The following is a 27759-nucleotide window of genomic DNA, read 5'->3' on the forward strand; positions in this document are numbered from 1 at the left end:
ACTGCTCCTATGTACAAGAATATAACTACTATAATACTGCTCCTATGTACAAGAATATAACTACTATAATACTGCCCCCTATGTATAAGAATATAACTACTATAATACTGCCCCCTATGTATAAGAATATAACTACTATAATACTGCTCCTATGTTCAAGAATATAGCTACTATAATACTGCTCCTATGTACAAGAATATAACTACTATAATACTGCTCCTATGTACAAGAATATAGCTACTATAATACTGTCCCTATGTACAAGAATATAACTACTATAATACTGCCCCTATGTACAAGAATATAACTACTATAATACTGCTCCTATGTACAAGAATATAACTACTATAATACTGCTCCTATGTACAAGAATATAGCTACTATAATACTGCCCCTATGTACAAGAATATAACTACTATAATACTGCCCCCTATGTACAAGAATATAACTACTATAATACTGCTCCTTATGTACAAGAATATAACTACTATAATACTGCTCCTATGTACAAGAATATAACTACTATAATACTGCCCCCTATATACAAGAATATAACTACTATAATACTGCTCCTATGTACAAGAATGTAACTACTATAATACTGCTCCTATGTACAAGAATATAACTACTATAATACTGCTCCTATGTACAAGAATATAGCTACTATAATACTGCCCCTATGTACAAGAATATAACTACTATAATACTGCCCCCTATGTACAAGAATATAACTACTATAATACTGCTCCTATGTACAAGAATATAACTACTATAATACTGCTCCTATGTACAAGAATATAGCTACTATAATACTGCCCCTATGTACAAGAATATAACTACTATAATACTGCCCCCTATGTCCAAGAATATAACTACTATAATACTGCTCCTATGTACAAGAATATAACTACTATAATACTGCTGCTATATACAAGAATATAACTACTATAATACTGCTGCTATATACAAGAATATAACTACTATAATACTGCCCCTATGTACAAGAATATAACTGCTATAATACTGCCCCCTATGTACAAGAATATAACAACTATAATACTGCTCCTATGTACAAGAATATAACTACTATAATACTGCCCCTATGTACAAGAATATAACTACTATAATACTGCTCCTATGTACAAGAATATAACTACTATAATACTGCTGCTATATACAAGAATATAACTACTATAATACTGCTGCTATATACAAGAATATAACTACTATAATACTGCTGCTATATACAAGAATATAACTACTATAATACTGCTGCTATATACAAAATATAACTACTATAACACTGTCCCCTATGTACAAGAATATAACTACTATAATACAGCCCCTATGTACAAGAATATAACTACTATAATACTGCCCCCTATGTACAAGAATATAACTACTATAATACGCTCATATAAACAAGAATATAACTACTATAATACTGCCCCTATGTACAAGAATGTAACTACTATAATACTGCTCATATAAACAAGAATATAACTACTATAATACTGCTCATATAAACAAGAATGTAACTACTATAATACTGCTCATATAAACAAGAATATAACTACTATAATACTGCTCATATAAACAAGAATATAGCTACTATAATACGGCCCCCTATGTACAAGAATATAACTACTATAATACTGCCCCTATGTACAAGAATATAACTACTATAATACTGCCCCTATGTACAAGAATATAACTACTATAATACTGCCCCTATATACAAGAATATAACTACTATAATACTGCCCCTATGTACAAGAATATAACTACTATAATACTGCCCCTATGTACAAGAATATAACTACTATAATACTGCCCCCTATGTACAAGAATATAACTACTATAATACTGCCCCTATGTACAAGAATATAACTACTATAATAATGCTCCTGTGTACAAGAATATAACTACTATAATACTGCTCCTATGTACAAGAATATAACTACTATAATACTGCTCCTATGTACAAGAATATAACTACTATAATACTGCCCCTATGTACTAGAATATAACTACTATAATACTGCCCCTATGTACAAGAATATAACTACTATAATACTGCTCCCTATGTACAAGAATATAACTACTATAATACTGCTCATATGTACAAGAATATAACTACTATAATACTGCCCCTATGTACAAGAATATAACTATTATAATACTGCTCCTATGTACAAGAATATAACTACTATAATACTGCTGCTATATACAAGAATATAACTACTATAATACTGCTGCTATATACAAGAATATAACTACTATAATACTGCTGCTATATACAAGAATATAACTACTATAATACTGCCCCCTATGTACAAAAATATAACTACTATAATACTGCTCCTATGTACAAGAATATAACTACTATAATACTGCTGCTATATACAAAATATAACTACTATAATACTGCTCCTATGCACAAGAATATAACTACTATAATACTGCTCCTTTGTACAAGAATATAACTACTATAATACTGCCCCCTATATACAAGAATATAACTACTATAATACCGCCCCCTATGTACAAGAATATAGCTACTATAATACTGCCCCTATGTACAAGAATATAACTACTATAATACTGCTCCCTATGTACAAGAATATAACTACTATAATACTGCTCCCTATGTACAAGAATATAACTACTATAATACTGCCCCTATGTACAAGAATATAACTATTATAATACTGCTCCTATGTACAAGAATATAACTACTATAATACTGCTGCTATATACAAGAATATAACTACTATAATACTGCTACTATATACAAGAATATAACTACTATAATACTGCTGCTATATACAAGAATATAACTGCTATAATACTGCCCCCTATGTACAAGAATATAACTACTATAATACTGCCCCTATGTACAAGAATATAACTACTATAATACTGCTCCCTATGTACAAGAATATAACTACTATAATACTGCTCCCTATGTACAAGAATATAACTACTATAATACTGCCCCTATGTACAAGAATATAACTATTATAATACTGCTCCTATGTACAAGAATATAACTACTATAATACTGCTGCTATATACAAGAATATAACTACTATAATACTGCTGCTATATACAAGAATATAACTACTATAATACTGCTGCTATAAACAAGAATGTAACTACTATAATACTGCTCATATAAACAAGAATATAACTACTATAATACTGCTCATATAAACAAGAATATAGCTACTATAATACGGCCCCCTATGTACAAGAATATAACTACTATAATACTGCCCCTATGTACAAGAATATAACTACTATAATACTGCCCCTATGTACAAGAATATAACTACTATAATACTGCCCCTATATACAAGAATATAACTACTATAATACTGCCCCTATGTACAAGAATATAACTACTATAATACTGCCCCTATGTACAAGAATATAACTACTATAATACTGCCCCCTATGTACAAGAATATAACTACTATAATACTGCCCCTATGTACAAGAATATAACTACTATAATAATGCTCCTGTGTACAAGAATATAACTACTATAATACTGCTCCTATGTACAAGAATATAACTACTATAATACTGCTCCTATGTACAAGAATATAACTACTATAATACTGCCCCTATGTACTAGAATATAACTACTATAATACTGCCCCTATGTACAAGAATATAACTACTATAATACTGCTCCCTATGTACAAGAATATAACTACTATAATACTGCTCATATGTACAAGAATATAACTACTATAATACTGCCCCTATGTACAAGAATATAACTATTATAATACTGCTCCTATGTACAAGAATATAACTACTATAATACTGCTGCTATATACAAGAATATAACTACTATAATACTGCTGCTATATACAAGAATATAACTACTATAATACTGCTGCTATATACAAGAATATAACTACTATAATACTGCCCCCTATGTACAAAAATATAACTACTATAATACTGCTCCTATGTACAAGAATATAACTACTATAATACTGCTGCTATATACAAAATATAACTACTATAATACTGCTCCTATGCACAAGAATATAACTACTATAATACTGCTCCTTTGTACAAGAATATAACTACTATAATACTGCCCCCTATATACAAGAATATAACTACTATAATACCGCCCCCTATGTACAAGAATATAGCTACTATAATACTGCCCCTATGTACAAGAATATAACTACTATAATACTGCTCCCTATGTACAAGAATATAACTACTATAATACTGCTCCCTATGTACAAGAATATAACTACTATAATACTGCCCCTATGTACAAGAATATAACTATTATAATACTGCTCCTATGTACAAGAATATAACTACTATAATACTGCTGCTATATACAAGAATATAACTACTATAATACTGCTGCTATATACAAGAATATAACTACTATAATACTGCTGCTATATACAAGAATATAACTGCTATAATACTGCCCCCTATGTACAAGAATATAACTACTATAATACTGCTCCTATGTACAAGAATATAACTACTATAATACTGCTGCTATATACAAAATATAACTACTATAATACTGCTCCTATGCACAAGAATATAACTACTATAGTACTGCTCCTTTGTACAAGAATATAACTACTATAATACTGCCCCCTATATACAAGAATATAACTACTATAATACCGCCCCCTATCTAAAAGAATATAGCTACTATAATACTGCCCCTATGTACAAGAATATAACTACTATAATACTGCTCCCTATGTACAAGAATATAACCACTATAATACTGCCCCTATGTACAAGAATATAACTACTATAATACTGCCCCTATGTACAAGAATATAACTACTATAATACTGCTCCTATGTACAAGAATATAACTACTAGAATACTGTCTCCTATGTACAAGAATATAACTACTATAATACGGCCCCTATGTACAAGAATATAACTACTATAATACGGCCCCCTATGTACAAGAATATAACCACTATAATACTGCCCCTATGTACAAGAATATAACTACTATAATACTGCTCCTATGTACAAGAATATAACCACTATAATACTGCCCCTATGTACAAGAATATAACTACTATAATACTGCTCCTATGTACAAGAATATAATTACTATAATACTGCTCCTATGTACAAGAATATAACTACTATAATACTGAAGTATACTGTGTAGGTGTGAAGTAACCTCCTATAAGTATTTAATGTTTTTCTTTCTCTAACGCTGGCTTTTTTCTTCTCTCGTAGGTCATAACCCTGGAAGGGTGGGTGGACATCATGTACTATGTCATGGATGCACATTCTTTTTACAATTTTATATATTTTATACTACTTATAATAGTAAGTATCAGATTTGTCACATTTGTCTACCAGATGTGGGGAGTTCACCACTTTTTCTATACAAAATTCTTGCAGAAGTTTCTCCAAGTTGTGACATCACTTTTTGTTCTGAGATAATTTTAGACCTGGAAGTGACTTTTTTTTTTTTCAATTTCTTCTTCATTTTCTTTTGTCCCATTTCCTAAGACCTTACAATTATAACATTTTTATTATGCTGTTTTCTACGCCAGTTTGGCCACTTCATAAAGGACTGTGGCAAAAGTGAGACAAGTCAGCAAGGGCCATTGACTCTCATAGTATAATGGGGCGGGTTTTCTAGTTTTGGGAAACCTTTGTTTCCCGGCTACAGTTTTCTTTTATTCACCCTTTCTGGGTACAATGTTGTGTCTATTATAGTCTGCAGTGCTGACGTCGCATCAAAAGCGCTGCAGCTAATCAGAAAGCTCAGTAGCTTGTGACGCACCCCCTGGGCCATATTCTTTAGGGGAATACCCGGAGCCGGATCAGATGGGGGTTGTAGTCTCCGAGTGGCTGTGACCCGGTCCGTGCCCAGGGTGTCAAGCTCAGAGTATGTGGCAGTCCTACAGATGTTACAAAGTTCGTTATGTCGACTACGCCACCCGTTGGATTGCGGTCACTACGGCCGCCGCTGCAGCAGGGTCCGCTGAGGCTGATGGTGTTGGTGCAGCTTTAGATAGTATAACCCCCAACGGGAGGGGTATGGCCTCAGGGGGTCAGGTGCAGAGGATGGGGGTTGTGGTGGTGCAGCGTAGATGATAATTAAAGACAGAGTCGGATTGTGCAGTTCAGGGTGTTTACTTACTGCAGATATTCCGGTCACTCCGGCCTTGAGTGACCACCCGAGCCGTGCTGCGTCCACCAGGTCCTGGATTCAGCCAACCCCCAAGCAAGTCCGGAGCGTGTCCCTGAGCCCTCCTTCTTGTCCTTTCTTCTGGCCGTCCCCACCAGGGATCCACCTAAGTCCAGCTCCCTCGGGCCTTCTGTTGGGAGACCCTTGGCCTTGGGTTCCCTGACCCTACACGTGGTTTGCCTTCAGGGTGGATGTGGTGGGTGGCCGTGGCAGATCCTGCCCACGGCCTCCGGTCTCTGGCTGAGGTATGCTTTAGCCCCCACCAGTTTGGGATCCGGTACCCTGTTGCCAACTCTTCACCCTAGGGTTGTACTTGGGTTCTCAGAGTTCCTTCTGTCTCCCCCTCTCTGGGTCTTTCTTTCTGGCTTTCTCCTCTCTCTCTCTGGGGCTTCTCTGCTCCTCTTCCTCCTCTGACTTCTCTCTGCAAAAGGCTGGCAGACTGACCGATTGTGGCAGACTGACTCCTCTGCAAAGACTGACCCTGTTCTTTGATGGTGCCCACCTTATATACACCCTCTATGTGTGAGCTCAGGTGACCAGCACCCAATGAGCTCCTATCTTTACCCAGGCTGCTCCCCCTATCTGCCCCTACACTACTTGGGATGTACCACCCCCCTCCCACTCTAGCCAGGAACAGACTCGGTCGTACCTGCACATTTCTAAGTGGGAGTACCGTCGGCCTGCTCCTCGGAAATGGGATGTGTGTAGTGCATGCAGCCTACCGAGCTCAGATCCACACTCCATCCTTACCCGGGAGTGGAATATCACACCTCTGGGTTGAGGTGCAATACCCCTGTAGCAGCCGAATCCTCAGGGTGCTACATTCCCCCCTGGTAAATCACAGCACGTCCTCGGGCTGTATGAACAAAACACCAAAAACATACAAATTTTTGCATAAACATATAAAACATCATATATATATATATTAATAAAACTTTTCATATAAAACTTTCTCGTCGCCTCTGGCTCCTCCTCCGGTCACTGTGCAACTTGTGACCGGGTAAAGTGCGACAGTCTCTCTAGACAAATGGTTTTCCTATAAAACCGGTAGGGGGCGCTTTAGGACGCGCAACTATATACAGGCGTAGTGGCCGCTCTCAGTCCTCGGCCAGGTATTGGGGAGGAATGACCGCTCTCAGTCCTCGGTCAGTGGGATTTTTAGGGATAAACGGGTAACAGTTCACACATGCTGGTCCCAACGGGGACTATATTAGCAACAGTAACAGTTTCAGTTCACGGTGCCCCGACGGGCAACTATATACAGCTTCTACTCTGCTGTACTTAACGACGGCGTCCTCCTGCTCTTTCTTTATGGTTTCCTTTAGCTTCAGACCCGTTCGGGCACGTATGCTGGGCAAACAGATCTTCTCCCAGATGCGGCACTTTTGGTCTTATGGGCGCGGTGGTGTTAGCGCCCGGGTTGCCCGGGCCTTGCGGCCAGGCCTGGGGTATCTGGAAGGTAAAGGGCACCGTAAGGACGGCGGCGCCCTGGGCTACTTGGCCCTGCGACCAGGCCGGGGGCTCCGCGGAGGTAGGGGGCGCTGTTGGTATTGCGGCGCCCGGGGGTACTAGGCCTTGCGACCAGGCTGGTGGTACTTCCTGCTTGGTCACGCTCGGGGTCGAGGCGTGTGACGTCACAGGGGTCGCGGCTCCCGTTTGAGGCCTAGTCTGCGGCGGTGACGTTGCAGCGACGGGCACGGCAGGATAGACTTCGGGCTCTGCGACGGGGAGCTGGGGCAGGTACGCGGTTTCCCGGTTTGGGGTATAGACGTCCCCTTTACCTGCCTCCACTCGTTCGGCTCCCTTCTCGGCGCCGTCTCCGGCCTTCAGTCCTCCCGCGCCATCCTCAGAGGCGGTCTGTCTCCTCGTCTTGGGTGGCGTGCTCCGCTGACAGGTCTCGGTCTGCTGGGCCATCTCACGGCACCACTCCGCCAACGTCTCTCGCTGCACCCGGGCCATCCTCCTTGCGAGGCCCTCCAGAGCGGTCTGTGCACACTCCCGGTCTCGGGGGAGCTGTGCTAGGACCTCCACTAGGCCTAGTGGGGTCGTTGTTTCCAGCAGGCTCCTGACCAACGGGTCGGTGCTGCTCTGCTCTCCTTCAGTTGTCTCCAGCAGGCTCCTGACCAACGGGCCGGTGCTGCTCTGCTCTCCCTCTTCTGTTGTCTCCAGCAGGCTCCTGGCCAGCGGGCCGGTGCTGCTCTGCTTTCTCGCCATCTCCGGGTAAGCTCCTCCGATATTCTTCTCCAGGCTTCTTGCCTCCGGGTGCGCTCGCTCTAGACTGCTCCAAGCGACACCCATCTTTGTTCTCTCCTTTCGTCTCCTCCCCCTTCGAGGGCGGTCCCGGGGCCACTTGGTGATTGTCAGCTCCAGGGGCTGTTCTTTCACGCTGACAGACACCTCTAGCATCACAGTCTCTGTTGGTGGGGGCGGTTTCCACTTTTGGCGCCATTTTCGGTCCTGGCCCACGATGGGAGGTGGCCTCTTGCCATCCTCTGGCACGCCCATAATGGCGTCCGCTCTGACAAGGCGGGAAACCTTTGGAAATGGCGGGAATCGTCTCCCAGTGGCGGGAAACTCTGCAGATGGCGGGAAAAAGCTGTTAATGGCGGACAACCGGCGGGAATCGATCTGTGATGGAGTCCGATGGCGGGGACCCTCCGGAACCGGCAGGAGACTTCTTTTTGAGGTAAACTTGTTCTTTTCTTCAGGCACGCAGTACCCGGGTGTTGCGGGCACGTAATCCTGCCGACTACGCCAAAGTTGACGCACCCCCTGGGCCATATTCTTTAGGGGAATACCCGGAGCCGGATCAGATGGGGGTTGTAGTCTCCGAGTGGCTGTGACCCGGTCCGTGCCCAGGGTGTCAAGCTCAGAGTATGTGGCAGTCCTACAGATGTTACAAAGTTCGTTATGTCGACTACGCCACCCGTTGGATTGCGGTCACTACGGCCGCCGCTGCAGCAGGGTCCGCTGAGGCTGATGGTGTTGGTGCAGCTTTAGATAGTATAACCCCCAACGGGAGGGGTATGGCCTCAGGGGGTCAGGTGCAGAGGATGGGGGTTGTGGTGGTGCAGCGTAGATGATAATTAAAGACAGAGTCGGGTTGTGCAGTTCAGGGTGTTTACTTACTGCAGATATTCCGGTCACTCCGGCCTTGAGTGACCACCCGAGCCGTGCTGCGTCCACCAGGTCCTGGATTCAGCCAACCCCCAAGCAAGTCCGGAGCGTGTCCCTGAGCCCTCCTTCTTGTCCTTTCTTCTGGCCGTCCCCACCAGGGATCCACCTAGGTCCAGCTCCCTCGGGCCTTCTGTTGGGAGACCCTTGGCCTTGGGTTCCCTGACCCTACACGTGGTTTGCCTTCAGGGTGGATGTGGTGGGTGGCCGTGGCAGATCCTGCCCACGGCCTCCGGTCTCTGGCTGAGGTATGCTTTAGCCCCCACCAGTTTGGGATCCGGTACCCTGTTGCCAACTCTTCACCCAAGGGTTGTACTTGGGTTCTCAGAGTTCCTTCTGTCTCCCCCTCTCTGGGTCTTTCTTTCTGGCTTTCTCCTCTCTCTCTCTGGGGCTTCTCTGCTCCTCTTCCTCCTCTGACTTCTCTCTGCAAAAGGCTGGCAGACTGACCGATTGTGGCAGACTGACTCCTCTGCAAAGACTGACCCTGTTCTTTGATGGTGCCCACCTTATATACACCCTCTATGTGTGAGCTCAGGTGACCAGCACGCAATGAGCTCCTATCTTTACCCAGGCTGCTCCCCCTATCTGCCCCTACACTACTTGGGATGTACCACCCCCCTCCCACTCTAGCCAGGAACAGACTCGGTCGTACCTGCACATTTCTAAGTGGGAGTACCGTCGGCCTGCTCCTCGGAAATGGGATGTGTGTAGTGCATGCAGCCTACCGAGCTCAGATCCACACTCCATCCTTACCCGGGAGTGGAATATCACACCTCTGGGTTGAGGTGCAATACCCCTGTAGCAGCCGAATCCTCAGGGTGCTACACTTGTGCCGTCAACTGGCTGCAACAGCGGCGCTGCAGACAATAACAGACACTGGGAGGTGCGGAGGGGAGACTCAGAGCTGGACCAGGGGAGAGTGAGACAGACATAAAGTTTTGGGGGAGAGGGTTTTTAACCCCTTTAAGGATCGTAATTCAGCAAATAAGAGGTTAACACGACATTACTGTCTAATTTATCCGCAAATTGTTTCCTTATGTAGACAGAGACATCCCTAATTAGGAGACTGCCGTCAAAAACAATGTAACACAAACATTTGTTTTTATTTATACCATGTGCTCACACGACGCAGGCAGAACTGCATCAAACTCCTAAGAATTCCTGCTGTTACCAAACGCAGACAAATTGTGCATAAAAGGGAATTTGACAAACTGAAAGGTTCTAAGTCACATTCCAAACATATATGTCTGACGATCGGGGTCCGGATGGCTCTGTAACCACTCTGCACCCTAATAATGAATGTGGAACGGGCTTATCCAGATGGAACACCCCTTTAAAGGGTAATCTCACCTTTCCAGGAGATGTTACAAAATTGTTTTACGAAATAATTTACTCTTATCCATTACTGATTATTCCCTCTTAAAGACTACATGCACACAGAGTCTTTTTTTTTTGCTCTGATTTCAGAGCAGAAACAAAGCAAAAACTCAAAGTTTATGAGAAGTTTTGAGATTCGGAGGAGGATTTGGGTCTAAAGGATAACGTTTCTCCTTGCCTGGCATGTCAGAGTGAGGAGACTTATAAGCCATGCATGCTTCCCTGGGAAATTAAATATGCAGATTGTATCTTGAGAGAGGAAGAGGACTAGAACTCTAGCGCCACCTATTGGAAGCAGCAATCCTAAAAGTCAGTATTGACTCTTTCACGAGCCTTGTAATATGACTTAGGATAAAAGCCAAAACAGAATCTCAATTTTCAGACACCGTGTTTCAGGGTGTTGCCCCTCATCAATGCAAAGTATGAGGTCTGATTTGGCCAGGTGAGAGGCTCTGGATTGGGATTTAAGGGGTAAAGTTTCTCCTGGCATGTCAGGGTGAGGAGGCTTATAAGCCAGAGGATTTGGAGTTTTTCAGTTCAGTTTCTGTTGTAAAATCTCCTTGAAAAACTACATGTACATGTACATATAGCCTTAAAGGAGTTGTCCACTACTAAGACCACCCCTTCTCAACCTGAATGTTTGCCCCGTTAAAATAAAAAACACTTATGCTCACCCTCGGTGCTGGCGCTGATCCAGGAGTGCCGGCACTTGCATTCCCGTGGCTCACGTAAGGTTGTATGTCAAGAGAGCCCTGTGCCGCTGGCGTCACTGTTCCCGACTACGGATGTACAAGTAATCAAGAGGCAGGGACAGCTGCGGCTTGCTGCTCACTTCCTCCTGATGACTTATACATCTGAAGGCCGGGACAGTGAAGCCAGTGTCGGACTGAAGAACATTGGGCCCACCAGAGGATTTGATTCTGAGGGCCCACCTTTCTCCCCTGCTCAAGTGCCCCATAGCAGCTGCAAGGTTTGCGCTATGAACTCTCCTGAAGGAGAAGCCAGGGCCCACCGGAGGATTCTCCGGTTCTCTGGTGAGCCTGTCCAGCCATGAGTGAAGCCCACACTGATTGGTCGCAGGGCTCTATTGACATAACGTGACGTGAGCCCCGGGAATATGATTGTCGACACCGCTGGAACGGCTTCAGCACCGGAGGTGAGTATAGGTACTTTTGTTTTAACTGGGCCAAACATTCAGGTGGAGAAGGGATTGTCCTAGTAGCGGACAAACCCTTTTAAAAGAGTAGAAACTAAGCAAAAATCAAAGTTTTTTGAGATTTGTAGGAAGATTTTGAGAGTTTCCATTCAGTTTCTGCTCCAAAAACACAAGCTCCAAATATGTAAAGATGAGGGAATCTTTTGAAATTCAAATTGGCAATTTTTTTTTTTTAAATCATTTTCCAGCAAATCGATTTGCCGCAAATCACAAGTACTGCAAAGCCTCACATTGCCTTGAAAAAAATTATGCAAAAGCTGTGAGCTGTGGCATACTCTCATAATCCAGATTCATAACAAAACAGCAGCTGGATTCTCTGCCTCTGCTTTTATACAGGCTATGATAGTCACACCTAAATGACTGTGCGATACCATGTGATGTGATAACTTCAAGTCATAATGGAGAATCCTACGTGACCATGCCTGAGGACATTTGAGCCTTCCCTGGCTGATGCAAACTTCTGCTTTTTGTTAAATGGCGGCCGACATTCTTTTGGTGATTCGATTGAAACACAATTTGTTTAAATTTGGTCCAGTGAATTTCCTAAAATTCGAACAAATTCAACTATCATAGATTCAATTCAGTTTATCTAATGTTATATAATAATATAATAATGTGAGAAAAAACTCCTTTCATGCTTCACACCTAAATTAACTAGTTGATAGATTATGAGGAAAACCATAAATATGTTTAATTTCCTCCACAAACCATATACTGAATTTGGATTTCCACCAGGAATATTTGCAGTACTAGCATTATATTAGGGAAGCGCTGCTTGCAGATATTGGTTAACAAGAGTCAATGGTTAAATGCAGCAACATTTCTCTTTCTATTACAGAAGCATGGTTTGCCGTACAGCACTGTAATGGGCTATAAATCAATGCCTTATGAATAATATAGTTTCTATTGATTTTTTTTTTAACAGTTAGTTAGTTTTGTTCATTTATTGAATCATATCTAAGTATACTTGCATTGAGAAGTCAGGATAATATATATGATTTGATGACATGTTAACAAGCTACCAGGGGTTACAGCTTCACCCATTATGGTTCCACAAATCAGAGTAAAAATAAAATGAGGTTTATTGAGAAGTCTAAGTCTGTTTAATTTTTTTCTTTGCAGAATAATGTATTAATTTTTGTGGTTCCTGAATCACTGAGTCAGAGATTTCTCAAGATATTGTTATGCAAAAAAAATTGGTACCTGTTTAGTGTTTGTTAGTTGCTAAAACTCACAATATCTCTTTGAGTTAACTGGGACTCTTTCCGGTTCTTTCACTAATTTTGAGGGGAACATTACAGAAAAGGGATAGATATTCCTTTTTTTGTAATCGGTGATCATGTTAGATTTGTCTCTTAGGGTTAGAGTGTAATGGCACCTATGCATTACTCTAATGTATAGCAGGTGTCCCAACTGATGGCAGATGTTGGTGTGAAGAGGGGACATGTTGGATATGAACATGACCGAACTTTTGTTCCAGTGGGAGATAAGTTTCCAAAAGAGGAGCCTTAGAGAAGATTACGCTAAGTGTGCCATCATAGGGGGGTGTGGGGAGAAATCTAAAGTATATAGGCAGTTTTAGACATTAACTTATGGGCAAGTCCCACCCAAATTCTCTGTATGTGCTAATGACTGTGTAGCACCTATGGCTACCTATGTCACCTTTATACCGCATTGGCCATACCAAAGACTGGAGTGGAACAAGATTGCTCTCCTATGGGAAATCCTGGATATGTTTCTATGCATCCCCGTCTAATAGACACATATTGTGATGTTAACATTGTGCTCTGCGGCTTCAGATCTCCTTTCAAGCCATTTTTATTTTCAATGGTTTATTCCCTTAGGTGGGTTCTTTCTTCATGATAAACTTGTGCCTGGTTGTGATAGCAACACAGTTTTCAGAAACGAAACAGCGGGAGAATCAGTTAATGCAAGAGCAACGGGCTCGATACCTCTCCAACGACAGCACAATCGCCAGCTTCTCCGAGCCGGGAAGTTGCTACGAGGAATTACTAAAGTACATCTGCCACATCTTTAGGAAAGTCAAGAGGCGGACGCTAAGACTATATAATAATTGGCAAAACAAACGGAGGAAAAAAATCAACCCCAACAGTACAATGAATGGACAGGGTCGGAGCCGCAAGTGCACACGAAGAATCACCTCCATCCATCATCTAATTCACCACCACCATCATCACCATTATCACATCACCAATGGTAGTCCTCGTGGACCCAGGTCAAGTCCTGAAATTTGTGATGTAGAGATGAAGATCATGAAGCCAAAAAATCAGCTTAGGCTTCTTCCTCCATCCCCTGGTCATCAGAACACATCACCCAGTAGTGAATCCGTACATAGCATCTACCATGCGGATTGCCACTTTGAGGGACACCAGTTGAAATCCTGTAAGTCTTCCAATGCTTCTTCAAACACCAAACTGGATGTTGGGCTTAACCACACCAACATGAACTATCCCACCATCCTGCCTTCCCCCACCAGTAAAACCAGTCCTGCAACCTTGCCAAAAGGGAAACGAAGTGGCAGTACTCCAGTCAGCTTGGTGAACAGCCCGGTCAGTTTGAATGCCGAGTCTTATGGAAAGATCCATCACCTCGTGGGAGAACATGGTAAGGAACACATCTTTGTTTTGGGAGTCAAACATGAAATATCACCCAATTGTTTTGTAATATGCTTTTAGGGGGTTTAAACATCTTAAAATGTCTAATAGGTGCAGGTCACATCTTTGGAACCCCCATCAATCTCAAGAATGGAGGGGCCTTCTATTTGGTGATGGTGGACCACTTTTGCTCAACTCTTTTCCTTCTCTGCTGGCCTTGGACAGTGGCTATTGAAGTCACGAAAGCAGTTGAGCATTTTCAATGAAAGTGAATGGAGAGAGTTGGGCACATGTGCAACTACCTCTCCCTCTATCTTCTGCCCATAGGGCACCTTTGAGTCTTGCACCTATCATCAGTATTTGGGTTCCTTGACTCCTGTCCTGCTTCTTGAGATGTCTGCAGGCCACCATTTTTAGGTAGAGAATTACTATACAGGTGGTCACTCTTGAACAGGTGGGATGTGCAACAACCATACATTTATGGTATATACTATGGATATGCTATAAATGTCTACTATAGGAATATCCCTTAAACATTAGATCAGTCTTATTATTCTTGTGCGTAGCAGACCAATGGTTGTACCTATGAATGGGGAACAAGCACATATTTAATAAAAAAGCTCTGGAGGACCCAACATGTCCATGTATTTCACAGACATCCTATTGAGATTAGTGGACATGATGTAATGCCTCATTTTCCCGTGGGGGGCACTGCAGTTAAATGTAAACACTTGCCAACAGGTTTCCTCACAGATGAGAGCTGATCACTGGTAGACCCAGCATCAAGACACCCTGTAATCTGCTCATCAAGTGACACTTCTTTAAGGGTAATTGTGAAAGTGGAGAAGCCCTTTAAGAGTACAGTAGGGAATTGCATAACCGCTGCAGCTTTGCCCGTTGTCCAGCGCACGAGTCGATTCTCGGTATATTAAGTATTCACGCCGGATCCTTGACTTGGCTGGGTCTGATGTGACTTATATAATAATGGCTGAAGGTAATAATCACAGTTGTGAATAACTCATTACTCTGCCCCGCAGCCGAGTGGAAGGAAATCACGAGCAATGGCTTCATAGCATGGGAACATAAACACTTAAGTATAATTGCATACATTTGCGCTACATAAATAGCTGCGTGGTGATCTGGAGAGAAACGGCTCCATTAAAGAGAGACTAATGTCTAAGACGGGCGCAGTGCTGGAGAGAGCTCGCGGCTCCTTCCTCCTCTGGGTAAGGAGCAAGTACGACTTGTTCTCCGCCACTTGTCACTCCCACTGGGCTGTCACCAGTCGCCATTTACAAAACCCTGTTAACATCAGGCCGCATTTACAGCAGCCTCTGGGGTGCCCCTCATTGTAAAAATAGCGAGCACCTGCCAAATTGGCAGATGCCATGACTGCGTACCGTAGGCTGCCCGCTTACGCCCCTTTGTTTTACCGATCAGCACTATGATTCCCAATGATCACGTCTTCTGACGTGTCACTATGACGAGTTCTATGAGATGACCCTATAAGATAAGGCAATAAGTGCTACTTAAGGGGGTATTACCATCTCGGTAAGAGATCGTTTCATTGGGGTTCTCACCTCTGGGATCTCACAAATCCTGAGAATGAAAATGTGCTGATTTCCCCTTGACAGGGGCGTCCTGGTCGCTCAACTGCAGTCCAGCTGTATCCATGTGAATGGGAATATTGCTCCGCAGGGAGGACCGAGAAGGCACACAACTGTGCTGCACTTTCATGCCCAGTTTGGCAACTCCTTATTCATATACCATAGGATTCTGACTGCCTGCAGTTACCACTACGGGGAGTTGCCTGCATACACAGATACAGGATAAGATTCTGTCTGCAGCCACCACTAGGAGGAGCTCCCTGTATACAGAGATACAGGATAAGATTCTGTCTGCAGCCACCACTAGGGGGAGCTCTCTATATACAGAGATACATGATAAGATCCTGTCTGCAGCCACCACTAGGGGAAGCTCCCTGTATACAGAGATACAGGATAAGAATCTGTCTGCAGCCACCACTAGGGGAAGCTCCCTGTATACAGAGATACATAAGATTCTGTCTGCAGCCACCACTAGGGGGAGCTCCCTGTATACAGAGATACATGATAAGATTCTGTCTGTAGTCACCACTAGGGGGAGCTCCCTGTATACAGAGATACAGGATAAGATTCTGTCTGCAGCCACCACTAGGGGGAGCTCTCTATATACAGAGATACATGATAAGATCCTGTCTGCAGCCACCACTAGGGGAAGCTCCCTGTATACAGAGATACAGGATAAGAATCTGTCTGTAGCCACCACTAGGGGAAGCTCCCTGTATACAGAGATACATAAGATTCTGTCTGCAGCCACCACTAGGGGGAGCTCCCTGTATACAGAGATACATGATAACATTCTGTCTGCAGCCACCACTAGGAGGAGCTCCCTGTATACAGAGATACAGGATAAGAAACTGTCTGTAGCCACCACTAGGAGGAGCTCCCTGTATACAGAGATACAGCATAAGAACCTGTCTGTAGCCACCACTAGGGGGAGCTCCCTGTATACAGAGATACATAAGATTCTGTCTGCAGCCACCACTAGGGGGAGCTCCCTGTATACAGAGATACATGATAAGATTCTGTCTGCAGCCACCACTAGGAGGAGCTCCCTGTATGCAGAGATACAGGATAAGAACCTGTCTGTAGCCACCACTAGGGGGAGCTCCCTGTATACAGAGATACATAAGATTCTGTCTGCAGCCACCACTAGGGGGAGCTCACTGTATATAGAGATACAGGATAAGATTCTGTCTTTAGTCACCACTAGGAGGAGCTCCCTGTATACAGAGATACATGATAAGATTCTTTCTGCAGCCACCACTAGGAGGAGCTCCCTGTATGCAGAGATACAGGATAAGAACTTGTCTGTAGCCACCACTAGGAGGAGCTCCCTGTATACAGAGATACATAAGATTCTGTCTGCAGCCACCACTAGGGGGTGCTCCCTGTATACAGCGATACATGATAAGATTCTGCCTGCAGCCACCACTAGGAGGAGCTCCCTGTATACAGAGATACAGGATAAGAACCTGTCTGTAGCCACCACTAGGGGGAGCTCCGTGTATACAGAGATACATAAGATTCTCTCTGCGGCCACCAGTAGGGGGAGCTCCCTGTATACAGAGATACATGATAATACAATGTCTGTAGCCACCACTAGGGGGAGCTCCCTGTATACAGAGATACATAAGATTCTGTCTGCAGCCACCAGTAGGGGGAACTCCCTGTATACAGAGATACATGATAATACAATGTCTGTAGCCTCCACTAGGGGGAGCTCCCTGTATACCGAGATACATAAGATCCTGTCTTCTGCCACCACTAGGAGGAGCTCCCTGTATACAGAGATACATGATGAGATTCTGTCTGCAGCCACCACTAGGGGGAGCTCCCTGTATATAGAGATACATGATGAGATTCTGTCTGCAGCCACCACTAGGGGGAGCTCCCTGTATATAGACATACATGATGAGATCCTGTCTGCAGCCACCACTAGGGGGAGCTCCCTATATACAGAGATACATGATAAGAGCCTGTCTTCAGCCTTCATTAGGTGGAGCTCCCTGCATACAGAGATACAGGATAAGAATCTGTCTGTAGCCACCACTAGGGGAAGCTTCCTGTATACAGAGATACATAAGATTCTGTCTGCAGCCACCACTAGGGGGAGCTCCCTGTATACAGAGATACATGATAACATTCTGTCTGCAGCCACCACTAGGAGGAGCTCCCTGTATACAGAGATACAGGATAAGAAACTGTCTGTAGCTACCACTAGGAGGAGCTCCCTGTATACAGAGATACAGCATAAGAACCTGTCTGTAGCCACCACTAGGGGGAGCTCCCTGTATACAGAGATACATGATAAGATTCTGTCTGCAGCCACCACTAGGAGGAGCTCCCTGTATGCAGAGATACAGGATAAGAACCTGTCTGTAGCCACCACTAGGGGGAGCTCCCTGTATACAGAGATACATAAGATCCTGTCTGCAGCCACCACTAGGGGGAGCTCACTGTATATTGAGATACATGATAAGATTCTGTCTTTAGTCACCACTAGGAGGAGCTCCCTGTATACAGAGATACATGATAAGATTCTTTCTGCAGCCACCACTATGAGGAGCTCCCTGTATGCAGAGATACAGGATAAGAGCCTGTCTGTAGCCACCACAAGGAGGAGCTCCCTGTATACAGAGATACATAAGATTCTGTCTGCAGCCACCACTAGGGGGAGCTCCCTGTATACAGAGATACATGATAAGATTCTGTCTGCAGCCACCACTAGGAGGAGCTCCCTGTATACAGAGATACAGGATAAGAACCTGTCTGTAGCCACCACTAGGGGGAGCTCCGTGTATACAGAGATACATAAGATTCTCTCTGCGGCCACCAGTAGGGGGAGCTCCCTGTATACAGAGATACATGATAATACAATGTCTGTAGCCACCACTAGGGGGAGCTCCCTGTATACAGAGATACATAAGATTCTGTCTGCAGCCACCAGTAGGGGGAGCTCCCTGTATACAGAGATACATGATAATACAATGTCTGTAGCCTCCACTAGGGGGAGCTCCCTGTATACCGAGATACATAAGATCCTGTCTCCTGCCACCACTAGGAGGAGCTCCCTGTATACAGAGATACATGATGAGATTCTGTCTGCAGTCACCATTAGGGGGAGCTCCCTGTATATAGAGATACATGATGAGATTCTGTCTGCAGCCACCACTAGGGGGAGCTCCCTGCATATAGAGATAAATGATGAGATTCTGTGTGCAGCCACCACTAGGAGGAGCTCCCTGTATATAGAGATACATGATGAGATTCTGTCTGCAGTCACGACTAGGGGGAGCTCCCTGTATATAGAGATACATGATAAGATCCTGTCTGCAGCCACCACTAGGGGGAGCTCCCTATATACAGAGATACATGATAAGAGCCTGTCTTCAGCCTTCATTAGGTGGAGCTCCCTGCATACAGAGATACAGGATAAGATCCTGTCTGCAGCCTCTACTAGGGGGAGCTCTCTATATACAGAGATACATGATGAGATCCTGTCTGCAGCCTCTACTAGGGGGAGCTCTCTATATACAGAGATACATGATAAGATCCTGTCTGCAGCCTCTACTAGGGGGAGCTCTCTATATACAGAGATACATGATGAGATTCTGTCTGCAGTCACCACTAGGGGGAGCTCCCTGTATATAGAGATACATGATGAGATTCTGTCTGCAGTCACCACTAGGGCGAGCTCCCTGTATACAGAGATACATGATAAGATTCTGTCTGCAGCCACCAGTAGGGGGAGCTCCCTGCATACAGAGATACATGATAAATTCCTGTCTGCAGCCACCACTAGGGGGAGCTCTCTGTATACAGAGATACATGATAAGATCCTGTCTGCAGCCACCACTAGGGGGAGCTCCCTGTATACAGAGAAACATGATAAAATCCTGTCTGCAGCCACCACTAGGGGGAGCTCCCTGTATACAGAGATACATAAGATCCTGTCTGCAGCCACCATTAGGAGGAGTTCCCTGTATATAGAGATACATGATGAGATACTGTCTGCAGCCACCACTAGGGGGAGCTCCCTGTATATAAAGATAAATGATGAGATTCTGTCTGCAGCCACCACTAGGGGGAGCTCCCTGTATATAGAGATAAATGATGAGATTCTGTGTGCAGCCACCACTAGGAGGAGCTCCCTGTATATAGAGATACATGATGAGATTCTGTCTGCAGTCACCACTAGGGGGAGCTCCCTGTATATAAATATACATGATAAGATTCTGTCTGCAGCCACCACTAGGGGGAGCTCCCTGTATATAAAGATACATGATAAGATCCTGTCTGCAGCCACCACTAGGGAGAGCTCCCTATATACAGATATACATGATAAGATTCTGTCTGCAGCCACCACTAGGAGGAGCTCTCTGTATATAGAGATAAATGATGAGATTCTGTCTGCAGCCACCACTAGGGGGAGCTCCCTGTATATAGAGATAAATGATGAGATACTGTGTACAGCCACCACTAGGAGGAGCTCCCTGTATATAGAGATACATGATGAGATTCTGTCTGCAGTCACTACTAGGGGAAGCTCCCTGTATATAGAGATACATGATAAGATCCTGTCTGCAGCCACGACTACGGGGAGCTCCCTGTATACAGAGATACATGATAAGATCCTGTCTGCAGTCACCACTAGGGGGAGCTCCCTATATACAGAGATACATGATAAGAGCCTGTCTTCAGCCTATACTAGGGGGAGCTTCCTGCATACAGAGATACAGGATAAGATCCTGTCTGCAGCCTCCACTAGGGGGAGCTCTCTATATACAGAGATATATGATGAGTTCCTGTCTGCAGCCACCACTAGGAGGAGCTCCCTGTATATAGAGATAAATGATGAGATTCTGTCTGCAGCCACCACTAGGGGGATCTCCCTGTATACAGAGATACATGATAAGATCCTGTCTGCAGCCACCACTATGGAGAGCTCCCTATATACAGAGATACATGATAAGATTCTGTCTGCAGCCACCACTAGGAGGAGCTCCCTGTATACAGAGATACATGATAAGATTCTGTCTGCAGCCACCACTAGGGGGGAGCTCCATGTATACAGAGATACATAAGATCCTGTCTGCAGCCACCACTAGGGGGAGCTTCCTGTATACAGAGATACATGATAAGATTCTGTCTGGAGTCACCACTAGGGGGAGCTCCCTGTATATAGAGATACATGATGAGATTCTGGCTGCAGTCACCACTAGGGGGAGCTCCCTGTATACAGAGATACATGATAAGATTCTGTCTACAGCCACTAGTAGGGGGAGCTCCCTGTATACAGAGATACATGATAAGATTCTGTCTGCAGCCACCATTAGGGGGAGCTCCCTGTATACAGAGATACATGATAAGATTCTGTCTGCAGCCACCACTAGGGGGAGCTCCCTGTATACAGAGATACATGATAAGATTCTGTCTGCAGCCACCACTATGGGGAGATCCCTGTATACAGAAATATATGATACGATTCTGTCTGCAGCCACCACTAGGGGGAGCTCCCTGTATACAGAGATACATGATAAGATTCTGTCTGCAGCCACCACTAGGGGGAGCTCCCTGTACACAGAGATACATGATGAGATTCTTTCTGCAGCCACCATTAGGGAGAGCTCACTGTATATAGAGATACAGGATAAGATTCTGTCTGTAGTCACCACTAGGAGGAGCTCCCTGTATACAGAGATACAGGATAAGAACCTGTCTGTAGCCACCACTAGGGGGAGCTCCGTGTATACAGAGATACATAAGATTCTGTCTGCGGCCACCAGTAGGGGGAGCTCCCTGTATACAGAGATACATGATGATACAATGTCTGTAGCCACCACTAGGGGGAGCTCCCTGTATACAGAGATACATAAGATTCTGTCTGCAGCCACCAGTAGGGGGAGCTCCCTGTATACAGAGATACATGATAAAATACTGTCTGCAGTCACCACTAGGGGGAGCTCCTTGTATACAGAGATACATGATAAGATCCTGTCTGCAGCCACCACTAGGGGGAGCTCCCTGTATACAGAGATACATAAGATCTTGTCTTCAGCCACCATTAGGAGGAGTTCCCTGTATATAGAGATACATGATGAGATTCTGTCTGCAGCTACCACTAGGGGGAGCTCCCTGTATATAAAGATAAATGATGAGATTCTGTTTGCAGCCACCACTAGGGGGAGCTCCCTGTATATAGAGATAAATGATGAGATTCTGTGTGCAGTCACTACTAGGAGGAGCTCCCTGTATACAGAGATACATGATGAGATTCTGTCTGCAGTCACCACTAGGGGGAGCTCCCTGTATATAAATATACATGATAAGATCCTGTCTGCAGACACCACTAGGGGGAGCTCCCTGTATATAAAGATACATGATAAGATCCTGTCTGCAGCCACCACTAGGGAGAGCTCCCTGTATATAGAGATAAATGATGAGATTCTGTCTGCAGCCACCACTAGGGAGAGCTCCCTATATACAGAGATACATGATAAGATTCTATCTGCAGCCACCACTAGGGGGAGCTCCCTGTATATAGAGATAAATGATGAGATTCCGTCTGCAGCCACCACTAGAGGGAGCTCCCTGTATATAGAGATAAATGATGAGATTCTATTTACAGCCACCACTAGGAGGAGCTCCCTGTATATAGAGATACATGATGAGATTCTGTCTGCAGTCACTACTAGGGGAAGCTCCCTGTATATAGAGATACATGATAAGATCCTGTCTGCAGCCACCACTAGGCGGAGCCCCCTATATACAGAGATACAGGATAAGATGCTGTCTGCAGCCTCCACTAGGGGGAGATCTCTATATACAGAGATACATGATGAGTTCCTGTCTGCAGCCACCACTAGGAGGAGCTCCCTGTATATAGAGATAAATGATGAGATTCTGTCTGCAGCCACCACTAGGGGGAGCTCCCTGTATACAGAGATACATGATAAGATTCTGTCTGCAGCCACCACTAGGGGGAGCTCCCTGTATACAGAGATACATAAGATCCTGTCTGCAGCCACCACTAGGGGGAGCTTCCTGTATACAGAGAGACATGATAAGATTCTGTCTGCAGTCACCACTAGGGGGAGCTCCCTGTATATAGAGATACATGATGAGATTCTGGCTGCAGTCACCACTAGGGGGAGCTCCCTGTATACAGAGATACATGATAAGATTCTGTCTACAGCCACTAGTAGGGGGAGCTCCCTGTATACAGAGATACATGATAAGATTCTGTCTGCAGCCACCAGTAGGGGGAGCTCCCTGTATACAGAGATACATGATAAGAATCTGTCTGCAGCCACCACTAGGGGGAGCTCCCTGTATACAGAGATACATGATAAAATACTGTCTGCAGTCACCACTAAGGGGAGCTCCCTGTATACAGAGATACATGATAAGATCCTGTCTGCAGCCACCACTAGGGGGAGCTCCCTGTACACAGATATACATAAGATCCTGTCTGCAGCCACCATTAGGAGGAGTTCCCTGTATATAGAGATACATGATGAGATTCTGTCTGCAGCCACCACTAGGGGGAGCTCCCTGTATATGAAGATAAATGATGAGATTCTGTCTGCAGCCACCACTAGGGGGAGCTCCCTGTATACAGAGATACATAAGATTCTGTCTGCAGCCACCACTAGGGGGAGCTCACTGTATATAGAGATACAGGATAAGATTCTGTCTTTAGTCACCACTAGGAGGAGCTCCCTGTATACAGAGATACATGATAAGATTCTTTCTGCAGCCACCACTAGGAGGAGCTCCCTGTATGCAGAGATACAGGATAAGAACTTGTCTGTAGCCACCACTAGGAGGAGCTCCCTGTATACAGAGATACATAAGATTCTGTCTGCAGCCACCACTAGGGGGTGCTCCCTGTATACAGCGATACATGATAAGATTCTGCCTGCAGCCACCACTAGGAGGAGCTCCCTGTATACAGAGATACAGGATAAGAACCTGTCTGTAGCCACCACTAGGGGGAGCTCCGTGTATACAGAGATACATAAGATTCTCTCTGCGGCCACCAGTAGGGGGAGCTCCCTGTATACAGAGATACATGATAATACAATGTCTGTAGCCACCACTAGGGGGAGCTCCCTGTATACAGAGATACATAAGATTCTGTCTGCAGCCACCAGTAGGGGGAACTCCCTGTATACAGAGATACATGATAATACAATGTCTGTAGCCTCCACTAGGGGGAGCTCCCTGTATACCGAGATACATAAGATCCTGTCTTCTGCCACCACTAGGAGGAGCTCCCTGTATACAGAGATACATGATGAGATTCTGTCTGCAGCCACCACTAGGGGGAGCTCCCTGTATATAGAGATACATGATGAGATTCTGTCTGCAGCCACCACTAGGGGGAGCTCCCTGTATATAGACATACATGATGAGATCCTGTCTGCAGCCACCACTAGGGGGAGCTCCCTATATACAGAGATACATGATAAGAGCCTGTCTTCAGCCTTCATTAGGTGGAGCTCCCTGCATACAGAGATACAGGATAAGAATCTGTCTGTAGCCACCACTAGGGGAAGCTTCCTGTATACAGAGATACATAAGATTCTGTCTGCAGCCACCACTAGGGGGAGCTCCCTGTATACAGAGATACATGATAACATTCTGTCTGCAGCCACCACTAGGAGGAGCTCCCTGTATACAGAGATACAGGATAAGAAACTGTCTGTAGCTACCACTAGGAGGAGCTCCCTGTATACAGAGATACAGCATAAGAACCTGTCTGTAGCCACCACTAGGGGGAGCTCCCTGTATACAGAGATACATGATAAGATTCTGTCTGCAGCCACCACTAGGAGGAGCTCCCTGTATGCAGAGATACAGGATAAGAACCTGTCTGTAGCCACCACTAGGGGGAGCTCCCTGTATACAGAGATACATAAGATCCTGTCTGCAGCCACCACTAGGGGGAGCTCACTGTATATTGAGATACATGATAAGATTCTGTCTTTAGTCACCACTAGGAGGAGCTCCCTGTATACAGAGATACATGATAAGATTCTTTCTGCAGCCACCACTATGAGGAGCTCCCTGTATGCAGAGATACAGGATAAGAGCCTGTCTGTAGCCACCACAAGGAGGAGCTCCCTGTATACAGAGATACATAAGATTCTGTCTGCAGCCACCACTAGGGGGAGCTCCCTGTATACAGAGATACATGATAAGATTCTGTCTGCAGCCACCACTAGGAGGAGCTCCCTGTATACAGAGATACAGGATAAGAACCTGTCTGTAGCCACCACTAGGGGGAGCTCCGTGTATACAGAGATACATAAGATTCTCTCTGCGGCCACCAGTAGGGGGAGCTCCCTGTATACAGAGATACATGATAATACAATGTCTGTAGCCACCACTAGGGGGAGCTCCCTGTATACAGAGATACATAAGATTCTGTCTGCAGCCACCAGTAGGGGGAGCTCCCTGTATACAGAGATACATGATAATACAATGTCTGTAGCCTCCACTAGGGGGAGCTCCCTGTATACCGAGATACATAAGATCCTGTCTCCTGCCACCACTAGGAGGAGCTCCCTGTATACAGAGATACATGATGAGATTCTGTCTGCAGTCACCATTAGGGGGAGCTCCCTGTATATAGAGATACATGATGAGATTCTGTCTGCAGCCACCACTAGGGGGAGCTCCCTGCATATAGAGATAAATGATGAGATTCTGTGTGCAGCCACCACTAGGAGGAGCTCCCTGTATATAGAGATACATGATGAGATTCTGTCTGCAGTCACGACTAGGGGGAGCTCCCTGTATATAGAGATACATGATAAGATCCTGTCTGCAGCCACCACTAGGGGGAGCTCCCTATATACAGAGATACATGATAAGAGCCTGTCTTCAGCCTTCATTAGGTGGAGCTCCCTGCATACAGAGATACAGGATAAGATCCTGTCTGCAGCCTCTACTAGGGGGAGCTCTCTATATACAGAGATACATGATGAGATCCTGTCTGCAGCCTCTACTAGGGGGAGCTCTCTATATACAGAGATACATGATAAGATCCTGTCTGCAGCCTCTACTAGGGGGAGCTCTCTATATACAGAGATACATGATGAGATTCTGTCTGCAGTCACCACTAGGGGGAGCTCCCTGTATATAGAGATACATGATGAGATTCTGTCTGCAGTCACCACTAGGGCGAGCTCCCTGTATACAGAGATACATGATAAGATTCTGTCTGCAGCCACCAGTAGGGGGAGCTCCCTGCATACAGAGATACATGATAAATTCCTGTCTGCAGCCACCACTAGGGGGAGCTCTCTGTATACAGAGATACATGATAAGATCCTGTCTGCAGCCACCACTAGGGGGAGCTCCCTGTATACAGAGAAACATGATAAAATCCTGTCTGCAGCCACCACTAGGGGGAGCTCCCTGTATACAGAGATACATAAGATCCTGTCTGCAGCCACCATTAGGAGGAGTTCCCTGTATATAGAGATACATGATGAGATACTGTCTGCAGCCACCACTAGGGGGAGCTCCCTGTATATAAAGATAAATGATGAGATTCTGTCTGCAGCCACCACTAGGGGGAGCTCCCTGTATATAGAGATAAATGATGAGATTCTGTGTGCAGCCACCACTAGGAGGAGCTCCCTGTATATAGAGATACATGATGAGATTCTGTCTGCAGTCACCACTAGGGGGAGCTCCCTGTATATAAATATACATGATAAGATTCTGTCTGCAGCCACCACTAGGGGGAGCTCCCTGTATATAAAGATACATGATAAGATCCTGTCTGCAGCCACCACTAGGGAGAGCTCCCTATATACAGATATACATGATAAGATTCTGTCTGCAGCCACCACTAGGAGGAGCTCTCTGTATATAGAGATAAATGATGAGATTCTGTCTGCAGCCACCACTAGGGGGAGCTCCCTGTATATAGAGATAAATGATGAGATACTGTGTACAGCCACCACTAGGAGGAGCTCCCTGTATATAGAGATACATGATGAGATTCTGTCTGCAGTCACTACTAGGGGAAGCTCCCTGTATATAGAGATACATGATAAGATCCTGTCTGCAGCCACGACTACGGGGAGCTCCCTGTATACAGAGATACATGATAAGATCCTGTCTGCAGTCACCACTAGGGGGAGCTCCCTATATACAGAGATACATGATAAGAGCCTGTCTTCAGCCTATACTAGGGGGAGCTTCCTGCATACAGAGATACAGGATAAGATCCTGTCTGCAGCCTCCACTAGGGGGAGCTCTCTATATACAGAGATATATGATGAGTTCCTGTCTGCAGCCACCACTAGGAGGAGCTCCCTGTATATAGAGATAAATGATGAGATTCTGTCTGCAGCCACCACTAGGGGGATCTCCCTGTATACAGAGATACATGATAAGATCCTGTCTGCAGCCACCACTATGGAGAGCTCCCTATATACAGAGATACATGATAAGATTCTGTCTGCAGCCACCACTAGGAGGAGCTCCCTGTATACAGAGATACATGATAAGATTCTGTCTGCA

The 27759-nt window shown here is 44.7% G+C and overlaps 1 protein-coding gene across 3 annotated transcripts in view; it reads left to right on the forward strand.

Annotated features, from left to right (window-relative positions):
* CACNA1H (calcium voltage-gated channel subunit alpha1 H) overlaps positions 1–27759 on the forward strand; it is a 606200-nt gene that overhangs the window by 440642 nt on the left and 137799 nt on the right. For all 3 annotated transcript variants that reach the window (XM_073648442.1, XM_073648440.1, XM_073648441.1), the window contains exons 8-9: positions 5266–5358; positions 13841–14621. In XM_073648442.1, coding sequence (XP_073504543.1) covers positions 5266–5358; positions 13841–14621 — 874 coding nt within the window. The remainder of the gene's footprint in view (positions 1–5265; positions 5359–13840; positions 14622–27759) is intronic.

This window comes from Phyllobates terribilis, unplaced genomic scaffold (assembly GCF_046119375.1).
Source record: "Phyllobates terribilis strain yellow unplaced genomic scaffold, ASM4611937v1 Scaffold_9__5_contigs__length_417890890, whole genome shotgun sequence".
Taxonomy (NCBI): domain Eukaryota; kingdom Metazoa; phylum Chordata; class Amphibia; order Anura; family Dendrobatidae; genus Phyllobates; species Phyllobates terribilis.